This window comes from Manis javanica, chromosome Y, assembly GCF_040802235.1.
Source record: "Manis javanica isolate MJ-LG chromosome Y, MJ_LKY, whole genome shotgun sequence".
Lineage (NCBI taxonomy): Eukaryota > Metazoa > Chordata > Mammalia > Pholidota > Manidae > Manis > Manis javanica.
Window position 1 is genome coordinate 2684474 of NC_133175.1, and position 16013 is coordinate 2700486.

General features: G+C 35.4%; 1 protein-coding gene across 1 annotated transcript in view; it reads left to right on the forward strand.

Annotated features, from left to right (window-relative positions):
* LOC140847577 (UDP-N-acetylglucosamine transferase subunit ALG13-like) overlaps positions 1 to 16013 on the forward strand; it is a 69558-nt gene that overhangs the window by 4030 nt on the left and 49515 nt on the right. The window contains 1 exon segment of the mRNA XM_073228278.1: positions 5228 to 5366. Within this exon segment, the coding sequence (XP_073084379.1) occupies positions 5228 to 5366 (139 nt within the window).

Genomic DNA, 16013 nt, shown 5'->3' on the forward strand with positions numbered 1-16013 from the left:
ATATCTCATTGTGGTTTTAATTTGCATTTCTCTGATAAATAGGGATGTGGAGCATCTTTCCATGTGTCTGTTGTCCACATGAATTTCTTCTTTGAAGAACTGTCTGTTCAGCTCCTCTGCCCATTTTTTAATTGGATGAATTGCTTTTGTTTATTGAGGTGCATGAGCTCTGTATATATTTGGATATCAAGCCTTTATTGGACCTGTCATTTATGAATATATTCTCCCATACTGTAGGGTACCTTTTTGTTCTGTTGATGGTGTCCTTTGCTGTACAGAAGCTTTTCAGCTTCTGATAGTCCCACTTGTTCATTTTTGCATTTTGTCCCCTTTCCCGGGGAGATATGTTCATGAAGAAGTTGCTAATGTTTATCTCCAAGAGATTTTTGCCTATGTTTTTTTGTAAGTGTTGTATGGTTTCATACCTTACCTTCAGGTCTTTGATCCATTTTGAATTTACTTTTGTGTATGGGGTTAGACAGTGATCCAGTTTCATTCTCCTACATGTAGCTGTCCAGTTTTGCCAGCACCATCTGTTGAAGAGACTGTCATTTCCCCTTTGTATGTCCATGCCTCCTTTATCAAATATTAATTGACCATATATATTTGGGTTAATGTCTGGAGTCTCTAATATGTTCCACTGGTCTGTGGCTCTGTTCTTGTGCCAGTACCAAATTGTCTTGATTACTATGGCTTTGTAGTAGAGCTTGAAGTTGGAGAGTGAGATCCCCCCAACTTTATTCTTCTTTCTCAAGATTGCTTTGGGTATTCGGGGTCTTTGGTGGTTCCATATGAATTTTAGAACTGTTTGTTCCAGTTGGTTGAAGAATGTTTTTGGTAATTTGATAGGGATTGCATCAAATCTGTATACTGCTTTGGGCAGGATGGCCATTTTGACTATATTAATTATTCGTAGCCATGAGCATGTAATGAGTTTCCATGTGCTGGTGTCCACTGTAATTTCTCTTAAGAGGGTCTTATAGTTTTCAGGGTATAGGTCTTTCACTTCTTTGGTTAGGTTTATTTCTAGGTATGTTATTCTTTTTGATGCAATTGTGAATGGAATTGTTTTTCTGATTTCTCATTCTGTTGGTTCATTGCCACAGATTTCTGCATGTTAACTTTGTATCCTGCAACTTTGCTCTATTCCAGTATCAGTTCTAGTAGTTTTGGAGTGGAGTCTTTAGGGATTTTTTTATGTACAATATCATATCATCTGCAAATAGTAACAGTTTAACTTCTTCTTTACCAATCTGGATTCCTTGTATTTCTTTGTTTTGTCAATTGCTGTGGCTGGGACCTCCAGTACTATGTTAAATAGCAGTGGGGAGAGTGGACATCCCTGTCTTGTCCCCGATCTCAGAGGAAAAGCTTTCAGCTTCTCGCTGTTCGGTATGATGTTGGCTGTGGGTTTATCATATATGGCCTTTATTAAGTTGAGGTACTTGCCCTGTACACCCATTTTGCTGACGGTTTTTATCATGAATGGATGTTGAATTTTGTCGAATGCTTTTTCACCATCTATGGAGATGATCATGTGTTTTTGTCTTTCTTTTTGTTTATGTAGTGGATGATGCTGATGGATTTTCAAATGTTGTACTATCCTCGTATCCCTGGGATGAATCCCACTTGGTCATGCTGTATGATCCTTTTGATATATTTCTGAATTTGGCTTGCTAATATTCTGTTGAGTATTTTTGCATCTGCATTCATCAGGGATATTGGTCTGTAATTTTTCTCTTTCGGTGGGTTCTTTGCCTGGTTTTGCTATTAGGGTGATGCTGGCTTTATAGAATGAGTTTGGGAGTGTTCTCTCCTCTTCTATTTTTTGGAAAACTTTAAGGAGAATGGGTATGATATCTTCTCTGTATATCTGATAAAATTCCGAGGTAAATATTTTATTTATTTCTTGGGTTTTTATTTCTTGGGTAGTTTTTTGATTACCACTTCAATTTCTTTGCTGGTAATTGGTTTGTTTAGATTTTGTGTTTCTTCCTTGTTCAGTCTGGAAGGTTGTATTTTTCCAGGATGTTGTCCATTTCTTCTAGGTTTTTCAGCTTGTTAGTGTATAGGTTTTCCTGACTCTACTATATTATTAGTAGTCTCTAATAATTCTTTGTGTTTCTGTTGGGTCCATCATGATGTTTCCTTTCTCATTTCTGATTCTGTTGATGTGTGTTGATTCTCTTTTTCTCTTAGTAAATCTAGGTAGAGGCTTATTTACTTTATTTTCTCAAGAGAACCAGGTCTTGTGTTCATTGATTTTTTTCTGTTCTTTTATTCTTCTCATTTTTGTTTATTTCTTCTCTGATCTTTATTATGTCCCTCCTTCTGCTGACTTTAGGTCTCATTTGTTCTTCTTTTTCCAAGTTTGATAATTGTGATGTTAGACTATTCATTTGGGTTTGTTCTTCCTTCTGTAAGTATGCCTTGATTGCTATATACTTTACTGTTTAGACAGCTCTCACTGCGTCCCACAGAAGTTGGGGCTTTGTGTTGTTGTTGTCATTTATTTCCATATATTGCTGGATCTCCATTTTAATTTGGTCATTGATCCACTGAGTGTTTAGAAGCATGTTGTTAAGCCTTCCATGTGTTTGTGAGCCTTTTTGCTTTCTTTGTACAAGTTATTTCTAGTTTTATAACTTTGTGGTCTGAAAAGTTGTTAGGTAGAATTTCAATTGTTTGTAATTTACTGAGGCGCTTTTTGTGGCTGAGTATGTGGTCTATTCTAGTGAATGTTCCATGTGCATGTGAGAAGAATGTGGATCCTGTTGCTTTTGGTTGTAGAGTTCTGTATATATCTATTAGGTCCATCTGTTCTAGTGTGTTGTTCAGTGCCTCTGTATCCTTACTACTTTTCTGTCTGGTGGATCTGTCCTTTGGAGTAAATGTTGTGTTGAAGTCTCCTAAAATGAATGCATTGCATTCTATTTCCTCCTTTAGTTCTGTTAGCATTTGTTTCACATATGCTGGTGCTCCTGTGTTGGGTGCATATATATTTGTGATGGTTATATCCTCTTGTTGGACTGAGCCCTTTATCATTATGTAATGTCCTTCTTTATCTCTTGTTACTTTCTTTATTTTGAAGTCTATTTTGTCTGATAGTAGTATTGCAACACCTGCTTTTTTCTCTGTTGTTTGCATGAAATATCTTTTTACATTCCTTGACTTTTAGTATGTGCATGTCTTTGGGTTTGAGGTGAGACCCAGCATGTAGATGGGTCTTCTTTTTTTATCCATTCACTGACTCTATATCTTTTGATTGGTTCATTCAGCCCATTTACATTTAGGGTGGTTATTGATAGGAATGTACTTATTGCCATTTCAGGCTTTAGATTCATGTTTACCAAAGGTTCCAGGTTACTTTCCTTACTATCTAAGAGTCTAACTTAACTCACTTAGTGTGCTGTTACAAACACAATCTAAAGGTTCTTTTCTATTTCTCCTCCTTTTTCTTCCTCCTTCATTTTTTTATATATTATGTATAAAATTCTGTACTTTTTGTCTGTCCCTTGATTGAGTTTGGGGATAATCAGTTTAATTTTGCATTTGCCTTGCAATCAGCTGCTCCACACTCCCTTCCTTCGTTTGACTACCTCAGGTGACAGCTACCCAAGCCTAGGAACACTTGCATCTATAGCAGTCCCTCCATCATAGACTGCAGAGATGGTTTGTGGGAGGTAAACTCTCTCAGCTTTTCCTTATGTGGAAATTGTTTAATCCCTCTTCAAATTTAAATGATAATCCTGCTGGATAAAGTAATCTTGTTTCCAGGCCCTTCTGCTTCATGGCATTAAATACATCATGCCACTCCCTTATGGCCTGTACGGTTTCTACTGAGAAGTCTAATGTTAGTCTAATGGGCTTTCCTTTGTATGTGATCTTATTTCTGCATCTGACTGCTTTTAACAGTCTGTCCTTATCCTTGATCTTTCCCATTTTAATTACTATGTGTCTTGGTGTTGTCTTTCTTGGGTCCCTTGTGTTGGGAGATCTGTGGATTTCCATGGCCTGAGAGACCATCTCCTTCCCCAGATTGGGGAAGTTTTCAGTAGCTACTTCCTCAAAGATACTTTCTGTCCCTTTCTCTCTCTCTTCTTCTGGTAACCCTATAAGGCAAATATTGTTCTGCTTGAATTGGTCACACAGTTCTCTCAATATTCTTTCATTTTTAGAGATCCTTTTTTCTCTCTGTGCCTCAGCTTCTTTGTATACCTCTTCTCTAGTTTCTATTTCATTTATTGTCTTCTCCATTGTATCCAACCTGCTTTTAATACCCTCCATCGTTCTCTTCTACAGTTCGATCTCCAACCTGAATTCATTCCTGAGTTCTTGGATGTCTTTTTGTACCTCCATTAGAATGTTGGTAATTTTTATTTTGAACTCCCTTTCAGGAAGAGTCTTGTGGTCCATGTCATTTAAATCTTTCTTGGGAGTTGTATTAAAATTTTTACTCTGGGCAAGGTTCCTTTGGCGTTTTGTGATTGTATATGGGGCCCTCTAGTGCCCGGAAGGTGTATTCTGGATCTGCTCAGCCTCTGAAGCAATGTCGGGGTCGCAGGGGAGCGGTACCAGTGCCTTGGGGGAGGAAAGAGCTGTTCCCCGCTTCCCGGCTCCTGTGCCTGTCTCCACTGCCTGAGCCAGTGGGCCCGGCACACAGGTATAAGTTTTTGTCCCAGAGCAGCCGGATATGGATCCCTGCTTTCCACAAGTAGCCAGAATCCTATTCTCCCCAGGAACATTTGTGTGTATTAACTTTCCAACCCGGTAGTCATGCGAGTCTCATGAAAGCACCATGAAATGTAGGTTTGTACTCCCAGAGCAGATCTCTGGAGCTAGGTATTCAGCAGTCCCAAGCCTTCCACTCCCTCCCTTCTCCGTTTGTCTTCCTCCCACCAGTGAGCTGGGGTGGGGGAAGGGTTCGGGTCCCGCAGAGCCACAGCTCTGGTGCTTTACCCTGTTCCGTGAGGTCTGCTCTTCTCTCCAGGTGTATGCAGTCTGATGCCGTCCTCTTTCCTGTTGCTCTCTCAGGATTAGTTGTGCCAATTAAATTTTCTCATTGTAGTCATTTTTAGGAGGAAGCCTCTGTCTCTCGCTCCGCCATCTTTAACCATCAGAATAGCTCTTCTTCAAGTTTTTTATCTTTTGAGTCCTAGCTGTAAAGCTTGGTGCAACACCTTAATTTTTTTACAACTGTATTAACACATTTGATTTACTTTTGTAGGTGCAGGAAGTTGTTTGGAGACTCTTGAAAAAGGAAAGCCACTTGTAGTGGTTGTAAATGAAAAATTGATAAGCAATCATCAGCTGGAATTGACAAAGCAGTTCTACAGAGACGGACATCTCTTCTATTGTACGTGCAGGTATGCTAGAGACTGATGATTTTACTTATTTAATCTCTCCGTAGCTCTTGCCTACCTGTCTAACCTTTCTGTCTTTTTGACCTCCTACCTTTTCCCACTTCAACTGTGATTTTGTGTTGTATTTCTTTCAAGTATAATTTCATTGCATGTAAGTATGTGTGTGTGTTTTTGTGTGTGTGCCCATGTACGTATATTCATCTGAACATGGCAAGTCACAAGAACATAGTTTTTGAATTTGTTTAGATTTTCGTTATCCAAGGAATGCATTTGCTTATTAATTGAAGTTTTACCTTCAGTAAATGCACTGGAATCCCTAAATTAAGTTTTTACTCATTCATTATTTCAACTAAACCTAATAAGTGGCATCCATTACCTTAGGTGCTATGGATACAGGGGAAATACAAGAGAAAAAGTCCCTTCTTTCATGGTGCTTATGTTCTAGTTGTGGGAGTTAGTAAACAGTTCATAAATAAGCCATCAGGATAGTTTCACATGGTGAAATGTGTTATGAAGAAAGTGAGGCAGAATGATGGAATGGCTGTGGTGGGTGAAGACTAATTAGATAAATTCAGGGAAGCCATGATCTGGGTATGTAACATTTGAGGTGATACCTCAGTGACAAGGAAGAACTAGTAATGGGAAGCTCTAGAGGCAGGAGGAACAGCAGCAATTGCAAAAGGCCCTAAGTTAGGAATGAACATGGAGTTTGGTGCATTTGAGGAACAGGGAAATTTAGTGTGACAGAAGTATAGTGAACAAGGAAGAATGTAGTGTAAGATGAGACTGGGTGGGGACAGCTCGTGTAAGAGTTCTGATTTTATTCTGTTCAATACAGAAGCCGTTGGAATATTTTAAGCAAAGGCATTACTTTATGGTAAGGAGTATTATTTTCTAGAAATATATTAGAATTCTGCAAGAACTGATAACATCATGATAGAAGGATGAAGAAAATTGCTGTTTTTTTTCCTGACTAATGCTTCTTGAGACCATAGAAGCTTGATAAAGGGTCAGGTCAGTAATTTCCAATTGTTTGAGTTTAAAAGCTATACTAATTTAATGTTTTAAAAAGTAAAGACCTCAGTGAAGTATTACAAAATAGATAATTTTTAAGTTAAAATAAGATAAATGAATCTTAGAAGAAACTGGCTAGAACATATTGAGCTTTTCTTTTAATTTTATGTGTCTCTTAGGCAATTTAAAATAAAAATAAACACCTGTTTATCATTAAATATTTATTACATGCCTACTATCTGCCAGGCATTATTATGGGCACTTAGCATACATCAGTGAACAAAACAAGATTCCTATTCTCATGGAGTGGAGACAGATTTATTGATTGTTTCAAGAGCAGTTGTTGGTGTCCTATTCCCTATAATGATGGAGAAGAGGGAATTTCAGTGTGGTTTTATAATAATAGAAGCCATTCTAGAAAGCATTATGAGTCAGGGGAGAAACTAGTTAATCAAAATTATGTGGGCTTCAGATAATGGACATATCTGTCCCTGGGTAGTTTAGATTATTAGTGGTTAACAGGCATTTCTAAAGAGAATAAACTGTCACCTTCCTAATTGGTTTATGCAAATCAGTTTTTCCCAGTCACTTTTGATGTTTATTTTCATTCTAAATGTTGAATCAGCTTCAATTTTATGTTGGTACATTAAAAAAGAGAAAACATTGATTTCATAAACATATCCTATACTTTGGTTGAAGAGGAGGAAGCTATACAAGTCTCCATTTTATTCATTTTTTACAGTTTTTTAGAAATCTCTTCTTATATTAATTTCAAGAAAGTCATACACATTAATGCCATAAGAATCAGTAATTGGTTGTATTTTTATTTTAGGTATATCATTTATTTGCCCCCAAATCTGGGCTGGGTGGTTGTACGTCTATTCTGATTTAAGTGACTGGTTGAACTAAATTTCTGAATAGCTGTATGTTGTGATTTGGAACCTTATTACCAGTGTGCATGGTGGCTGTGCATTGCTTAATCGTATGTGTATTTATGTTAGAAAATCATTGTCAGAAAAAGTTTTTGCACAATCTTCATGCATGGTTTAGTCGTCTCCCCAGCTTATTGTTCTTATCTGGTAGCATTTATTCTGTTTTCATAAATTAATTTTACTTCCAATTACATATGCCCAGTCCTGAGAAGTGTTCCAAAGCCATGTGACCACATCTTCTATGAAATAACATTTCTGAAATATTTTAGTTGACATAAGAGAAAAGTATGTGTTGGATTGATATTGACATATAGTCTCTTCATACTGCTTTAATCTTGGTGTGTATATCTGTAGTATTAAAATACTTTTTCACGTGCAGTTTGAGAAGCATCACAGTGTGCTTGGAAGTTAGATTCAGTCATCAAGTGGGTAGCAGATGAATTATGGGATTTTCTCCCATGTTACCTAATATTTTTCTTCTATTGTTTTAGCACACTTCCTTGGTTATTACAGCCAACGGACTTATCAACACTGAAATATTTTCCTCCTTGCTTGCCAGAAAAATTTTCTGCATATTCAGATAAAGTTGTTGGATTACAAAATAAACACTTAAAACTCTGAACACTTTAAAAACACCCTCCAAATCCAGCATATGGAATATGGTTAAGTCAAATTAAATACATAATACATGTTTGCAGAATAATATAAATTAATAAGTTTCCTACATTTATATGATGTATAGAAAATTTTATGGTGTAAATATTAGCATTTGGGTCCAAATCCTAATTACAATTTAATAAATTGATTAGATTTTTTTCTCATCTTTTAGTAAAAGAAATATGTTTATAAGCATTCATAGGTTTTATCCTAGAATCCTAAGTGAATTTATAATCATGAAAAAATGAACAAAACTTAAAATCTTGGACAAGAACCTCAAAGATAGTTACTAGTTTGAATTTTAAAAATGAAATAGTAACAAACTTCTAAAAAAAAGAGCACCTTTAGCTTCTTAATCCAAGGAACCAATTTTTTTTAAAGAGACAAGCAAAAATGATGGATTGTGCTCTGAAATAAAAAGCTCAATAGTTACTAAAAGAAATGAACAAGAGTAAGTATCAAGTCATTTGATGTATTGTACTTGGAGAAACTCTTTTTATCCGGAAGGGTGAAGTGGATGTGTTTGTTCACTTTCCCCTAAAATAACAAATAGAAAGTGACAAAATAATCTTGCTTGATATCAAAGCTTTACTGGTTTGAGAAGAGTAAATCAGAAAAGACTTACGCCCATAGGACTTGATGTTATTTTTTAAGGCCCTCTCTTGCAGTGGTATTGAAACATTTATTGTAACATCAGAGAAATTCCTAATTTATGTACTTAGAAAATTAGTTGTCCAAATGTGTAAGTGATCTGATGTGTGTAATGCCTAAATACATCTTTTAGAGTTCACACAATTCAAGATAGACATATATTAAGGAATTCTGATGAACAGAGATTACTTTTAAGACCAAAAAGTAAACCAGATTAGCCATAAGTGTTCATAGTTTCCTGGTGGAAAGTTTAGGTATAATCCATTCATAAAAAAAGAGCATTCACTATGAAGACCTACTTTCCACTCTATTATCCCAAAATGTTGAATATTTTAAATATTTGACTGGGGATGCATTATGTGATGTTTTTGTAGATTTATTTTCCTGATTGTGTTTTACTTGAGCTAATGTTTATTAAAAATAAATTCTTAGTAATGGTAGAAGGTGGTGGCTAAGAAGTACTCTGGGTAGCAGGAGGAAGCCAACTTGGATTACAATTTTATTGAGAATAAGCTTAAAAGTGAGTAATTTGCATCTGTATGGGTAGGAATTCACAGCACCATAATCATAATTGTATAGTATTTCGATGTGCTCATGTTGTAGAAAAGGCCCTATTCAAATATATGGGGAGAATTTGACTTCTGGGCTTTTGAAGTGTTTCTCTAGTTTGAGAAAACCAATTGTGGCTTAAAATTTATGTTTACTCAATCTTTAATCATTTTATGTCATGAAGGACTAACCATAGAGAGACAGGAACAAGTGAAAGGGTTTACTTAAAACATCAGCTAAAAAGCAACATAGGGCGCCACAACCTTGGCTTCTCTCCTTCCCTAAGAATACATAACCCAGATTCAATTTTTTTGTTTAAAAGAAGCTTGAGTAATGGTGTAGACTGTGTATAATGACATCCCTCTGATTACATATTTGTGAGAATTATATCAGTTGTGGGGTTTAAAAATCAAAGGATATCTTCGCATCTATTTAATTTGGCGGGAATCCTCAAGATCGTCTAGTCCAATCTCATCATCTTCTCAGTTGAGAAAGAACGTCAGAGGTTATGGCTTGTCTAACAGCCTTTGGCAGAGTTGCCATTAGAAGCAGCTTCTCGACTCCTACTCCTGTGCTCTTTCTACCTTACCATAATATATGGTGAAGCTTTTTGTTTCTTTATGTTTGTTTAGTGTTTAGTTACTTTACTCTTCAGAGGAAACTTGTTCATTTCCAGAAGCTGTTCAGCTCTTTTCAGTTGTAATTGAACACTTTGCGTATTTAAGTTTCTGTTGGTGTATGACAACCTTACCTCAAAATTAGAATTCTGTGATTCCTGAGTGTTTGAAGTCTAGCAAGATGCTCTGAGTGGGATTGGTACTAGATTGAAAGAGTGAAGGCTTTAAGACAAATAACTAGATTTTTGGAGTTGGAAGAGAATTTTAAATATACCAAATGCAAACCACTCATTTAACATATAAGAAAAGAGGCAAAGATGAATTAATTGCCAAGTTTACATGGCATTGGTCCTCATGAAAAAATTAATGATAATCAAAATTCTATTAGAAATAATTTGCTCAGTGGAGTGAAATCAGTTTGGTGTTATTACAAGACAGAGCCTTCAGGTTCTTGAAAGCAGTGCGTAAGTGGAGTGCACTTTATTTAATAGCAGCTTTCTGCTGCACATATTTCAAGTTCCAGGAATAAGAAATCAATAGAGAATGGTTAGTATTTTGAGAAATTTGCATCGTGGATAGGTTCAGAGGTGGAAAAGTAATAGAAAGTTGATGTTGGAGTAGATAAAAGATGATGTGAGGTTATAGGATGATGGGAAAGATTTTAGATTACTGTGCTTACAATTTGGGATGAAATGTAAGAGCTGGTAGGATTTGGTGTTAGGTAAGAAAGAGTATATGAAAGTACTATCAGGTTTTTTAAATTTCAGGCACCTTAGAGCACTACCTTGTATGCCTTTAATGGCAAATAATGCAGACACACGGGGCAGTGTAAAAATATGTTAATTCTTATATTTTTAGTCTTAGAAACTCTTCCTCAGACTAAGTCATTAATGACTAGCGGTGATCTATGTAATTTTCTTGGCCCTTTATTATGGTATAATCATTTAATCCCACTGATTTGTTCACATATAAAATTTGCAGAGATGACCAAAAATCTTTACACAGTCTCAGAAATGACATGTATTGGTGAATTATTAGAAATTAATTTTTGAGAACAATTTGGAATGAGTAGTCCTGATAGCTATGCAGTAATCAATTTTCTGCTGTACAATTAGTTGCATATTTCTGTGGGGGAGTAGGGAAAGAAAAATAATGCCTGTTGTGTGCTTAGAAATGTATCAGGTCCTATTCAGAGCACTTTAGACAAATGAGTTCATTTAATCTTTACAATAACCCTATGAAATAGTTACTATTATCTCATTTTACAAATGAGGAAAATGGGCTCAGATCATAATGTGAAAAAGGAGTTTCATGTTAAATGAACTGTCCAAAAGATGGCTTTGGAATTGTAATTGGAACACTGAATTATATTTCCACCATTTGTGGGGATAAGAAGAGAATATTCGAAATCCAAGAAATTTTGATTGTATGATAGCCACAGGTATTTAATATACTTCAGTTTTTACATTGCTATTTATAATCATAAAATTCATTTAGAGAAATTATCCCAGTAGGTTTACATAGTTGCAAGTTCTTTACTGTTTCTTTTGTTTGCTCTTTAAATATTTATGTTTTAGCTTCTATTTTTGTTCTTTAATGTAATTATTTTTCCTTGGTATTTTTATCACTTCCACAGCTTCTACTACTGATTGCCCTATCTATACTCCTCCATCCAGTTGCCTGTTGGTCTTGTTTGTCTGTTAACTCTCTAGGCACCTTAAACTTGATGTGCCCCAAACTAAAATCATATTTCTCCGTTTCATCCTTCTGAGATCCTTATCATCATTTAGTGGTAATAATGGTGTCACCATTTAGTCATTCCCCTATGCTTTAACTCTTAATCTTCAACCCTGTATTGGTCACCATGTATTTAGAGCTTTACTTCCTAAGTGTCTCACGCCCATTTATTTCCTTATTTAGTCTTTTAACAAAAATGCATAGTAAGACTTTACTTTTTGTATCACAGGACTCAAGACAGGATTCCTGCCCTGGAGGAATGCTCATACAGTGTAGTTGAGGATGAACTGTTTTACTCATTCTTGAAGCCTCTGCCTGAAACTCTTTAGGCTTTCCATAAACGATAAGTGTACTTTTGTAACTTAGTATTCTTTTTTCATTATCTTGCTTAGGAGTTGGTACTGGTTTTAGGAAATACTGTCATCACACACATACTCATTTCATACAGTCTTTGACTTGACTCCAAAGTATTATGTCTCTTGTTCAGGAGGAAGTTGTGACCCTCACATTGTATGGTGAGTTTGTAGCATCAAGCATTTATAGGAGTAGCATCTAAAATGTAGCAGTGCTTATCCTGTGTAATGTCTTAATGGTATTTAAGGGTCTGTCATAATGTTGCTTATTGGGGATATTTTGGTAAAATGTGATGTAAGTTAGTTTTATTAAAAGTAGTAGCTATAGTGTTTTCCAGTAAGAAAGGTTAAGGATAACTTTTGAATGACATTTAATTTTGTTCCCTGTTAGTTGGTAAATTCCTGAAATATTTTAGCACAATCTTAATATTGTATGGTCTTTTAATTCTTATAATTTTTGTAGGTGTTTAGACAAAAGGCGAGCAAATCTAGTTAGCTTCCAACAGGAATGTAGAATATATTCTTCTTGATTGATACTGATTCCTGTAAAATATTTTGAGATGTTTATATATTGTTATACACCATCTATTTTAATATTTTGGAAACTTTCAGATCTTTATTATCTTTATGAATTTTACCACAATCTGGTCAAAATTATTTATTATGATTAACATTGATTTTATTTTAATGGCTACAGTCCTATTCTTTAAGGCAGTAGTTCTTAAGCTTCCTTGGGTTGTGCAGCCCTTCAAAATATTTAAAACTATTGCTTTTCTCCCTACTGGCACATATACACATTTTGCAGTGAATGAAATTTCAGGGAGTTTAAAGATGCCTTGAGACCCTAAGTAAAGAATCCTTAGACTAAGGGCAACTTCAGTAACTTCATTCCTGATTGTAGGAGTCATAGGTCATTGCTTATTATAATTATTAGACTCCTTTATAATTAAATACTTTTGTTAAGTACACTTAATTTTAGTAATTCCCAGTTTTTAAAATAATATAGCAAATTATGAACTTTTCTCATCAAGTTTAACACATAACCAAACAACATGTTTTGAAACTAACCTTCATATTATTAACCCATTGTTTATAACCCCTAATGGCTTGTGTAGCACTGTTTCTAATTGGTAAAAGGAACCAAATGGAATTTAGTAATTAGTTTTAGCTTATTTGGTAAACCTGTACAGTGATTTAGTTATTAACTGCCCAGTGTGGTTCTAAAGTATTTTGTTTCCTGAGCTGGTAGTCACTGTTGGAGCTGTCTGTGAGAAGCCACATAGTGCATCTTTTTTACTGTTCATTTTCTCTTTTGTACAGAACGTACTGGTTGTTTCTCCACTGCCAGTAGGAAGTGGGTGGATAATAAGTGCATAGAATTTAGGAGTGAAAAACATTCCTAAATCCTTAGCCTAACTAATATTCTGGATCTTAATTTCCCCATTTGTGAATTAGTAAAACTAACTTCCTTCACTGGTGTTTTCTAAGATATAAAACCACTTATGTGGAAAGTTTGAAAATAAATGTCAAAATAAGACATTTTCTCTTGGTTAAGAGATTTTGTTTTAAGAAATAGGAATAGTCTTAGAGATAGTTCCCTAGAATTCACAGTAGACAGCCCTAAGTAATACAGAAAGCAAAGTCCTCATTGACACCAAATTTCATTGTTAAATTCATATTCTGTCTCTGGTTGGGGTTATAGAAAATTAAAGTTAATGGGTATTTCCAGCGCATCAAAAGAAAAGAATGGTCTGGTCTTTATTCTCTCTTTCCTCAGTGCCCTGTCTGTCTATAGAGTGATGAGACATTGCAAATAACATAAATCAAAAATGAAACCAAAACAAAAATCCTGAGTATTTCTGTGTAAATATGATATATTTTTAAACAAGTACCATTTTCCTTTTTTCTTATCTGTATTAGCATGCTTCAGGTGGAAGTGGGGAAGAGAAGAAAATGAAAGCAAGTAGTTCTTGGTAATGTTTCTTCTGTTTCATATATCTGAGAAGCATCACTGCTTTATTGGAAATCAATTCTTGCTTGTCTTCGTTGTCTTCATTAAACCTGAGGAGGAGGTTGAATAGGGCTGGGTGGCCATATTTTTTGTAGAACCATTGTGTTCCCTTACAAATAGTGCCTTACTAATTCTGTTTAAATGTCTACCATGAAAGAAAGTGATGGGTTCTGGTTGAGGGTGCTGTTAAAAAGTGTTTTTAAAGAACTTTACCATAATATTTTTCATTAATGAAAGACTTTAAAAATAAGTTATCTATAGAGTTTATGTATTCCCCAAATTGGCCCCATGTTTTTTGGTGCTAAAAATAATTAAAATAAATGGTTTAGTATTAGTTTCTAAAATACCGATTGTCTTTTCAGCAGGTTCTGCCACAAATTGTTATGTACATGTGTTTGTTATCTTTTTTTACCAGTTTTATTTACATACAATTGACATACAATTGACTTATACAATTGTATATGTTTAAGGTGTACAGAAAAATGGTTTAGTATATGTATATATTGCAAAAAGATTACCATAGTAAGTTTAGTTAATACCCATCACCACACAGTTACAAGTTTTGTTGTCTTTTTAAAAATCTAGGCCTATTTCTTTCATTTAGTAATGCAAGATTTATTATTCATTTTTGTGGCCAAGGTAACCCTACATTTTGCTAGAATGTTAATTCCCCTGTAGCCTGTTTTCATGGTTAATGTGGATCATTAATTTGACCATCTAAATCTATTATCCATCATTGAATCACAGAGAATCAGAGTTCCTTAGACTTGAACGGGTGCTTAGAGATCATGCAGCCCATCTCCTTTATTTTGCAAATGAGGAAACTGACCCAGAGAGATTAAAGTGGCATAATCAAGTTCATAACACTCTTTTCATGGTACCATGATGCCTCTCAGAAACTAAAATAATTCAAGAGCATCATGTGCCATATACATTTACAACTATACTTTGTATATTATAAGTAATACATGCTTTAGAAATATTCCAAGCATATACCTCATTTGTTTGAAATATGAAGGGGTGTTCTGAGAGTTAAAACTGCTAGTATTCATATGTTGTCCTACAAAGAAGAAATAGAAATGAAAACAAATTACATTTTTTTATTTTGTTATCATTACTCTACAGTTACATGAGGAACATTATGTTTACGGGACTCCCCCCATCACCGAGTTCCCTCCACATTCCCCATTGCAGTCATTGTCCATCAGTGTTGTAAGATGTTGTAGAATCACTACTTGCCTTCTCTGTGTATACAGCCCTCCCCGTGCAAACCCCCCCACATTATACATGCTAATCATAATGCCCCCTTTATCCCCCTCCCCACTCATTCCCTCCCTTCCCACCTGGTCCTTTTCCCTTAGGTAACTCTTAGTCCATTCTTGGGTTCTGTGAGTCTTCTGGTGTTTTTGCTCCTTCAGTTTTTCCTTTGTACTTATACTCCACAGATGAGTGAAATCATTTGATACTTGTTTGTCTCCGCCTGGCGTATTTCACTCAGCATAATACCCACTAGCTCCATCCCTGTTGTTGCAAATGGTAGGATTTGTTGTCTTCTTATGGCTGAATAACATTCCATTGTGTATCTGTACCACATCTTCGTTATCCATTCATCTGCTGATGGACACTTAGGTTGCTTCCATTTCTTTGCTCTTGTGAGTAGTGCTGGGATAAACATAGGGGTGCATTTGTCTTTTACAAATGGGGCTTCTGCGTTCTTAGGGTAAATTCCTAGAAGTGGAATTCCTGGGTCAAATGGTATTTCTATTTCTAGTTTTTTGAGGAACCTCCATACTGCTTTCCACAATGGTTGAACTAGTTTACATTCTGACCAGCAGTGTAGGAGGGTTCCCCTTTCTCCACAACCTCACCAACGTTTGTTGTTGTTTGTCTTTTGAATTGTGGCAATCCTAATTCTGTGGTTTTAATTTGCATTTCTCTGATGACTAGTGATGTGGAGAATCTTTTCATGTGTCTGTTTGCCATCTGAATTTCTTGTTTGGGGAAGTGTCTGTTCAGATCCTGTGTCCATTTTTTAATTGGTTGATTTGCTTTTTGTTTGTTGAGGTGCGTGAACCCTTTATATATTTTGGATGTCAACCCTTTATCGGATCTGTCATTTATGAATATAT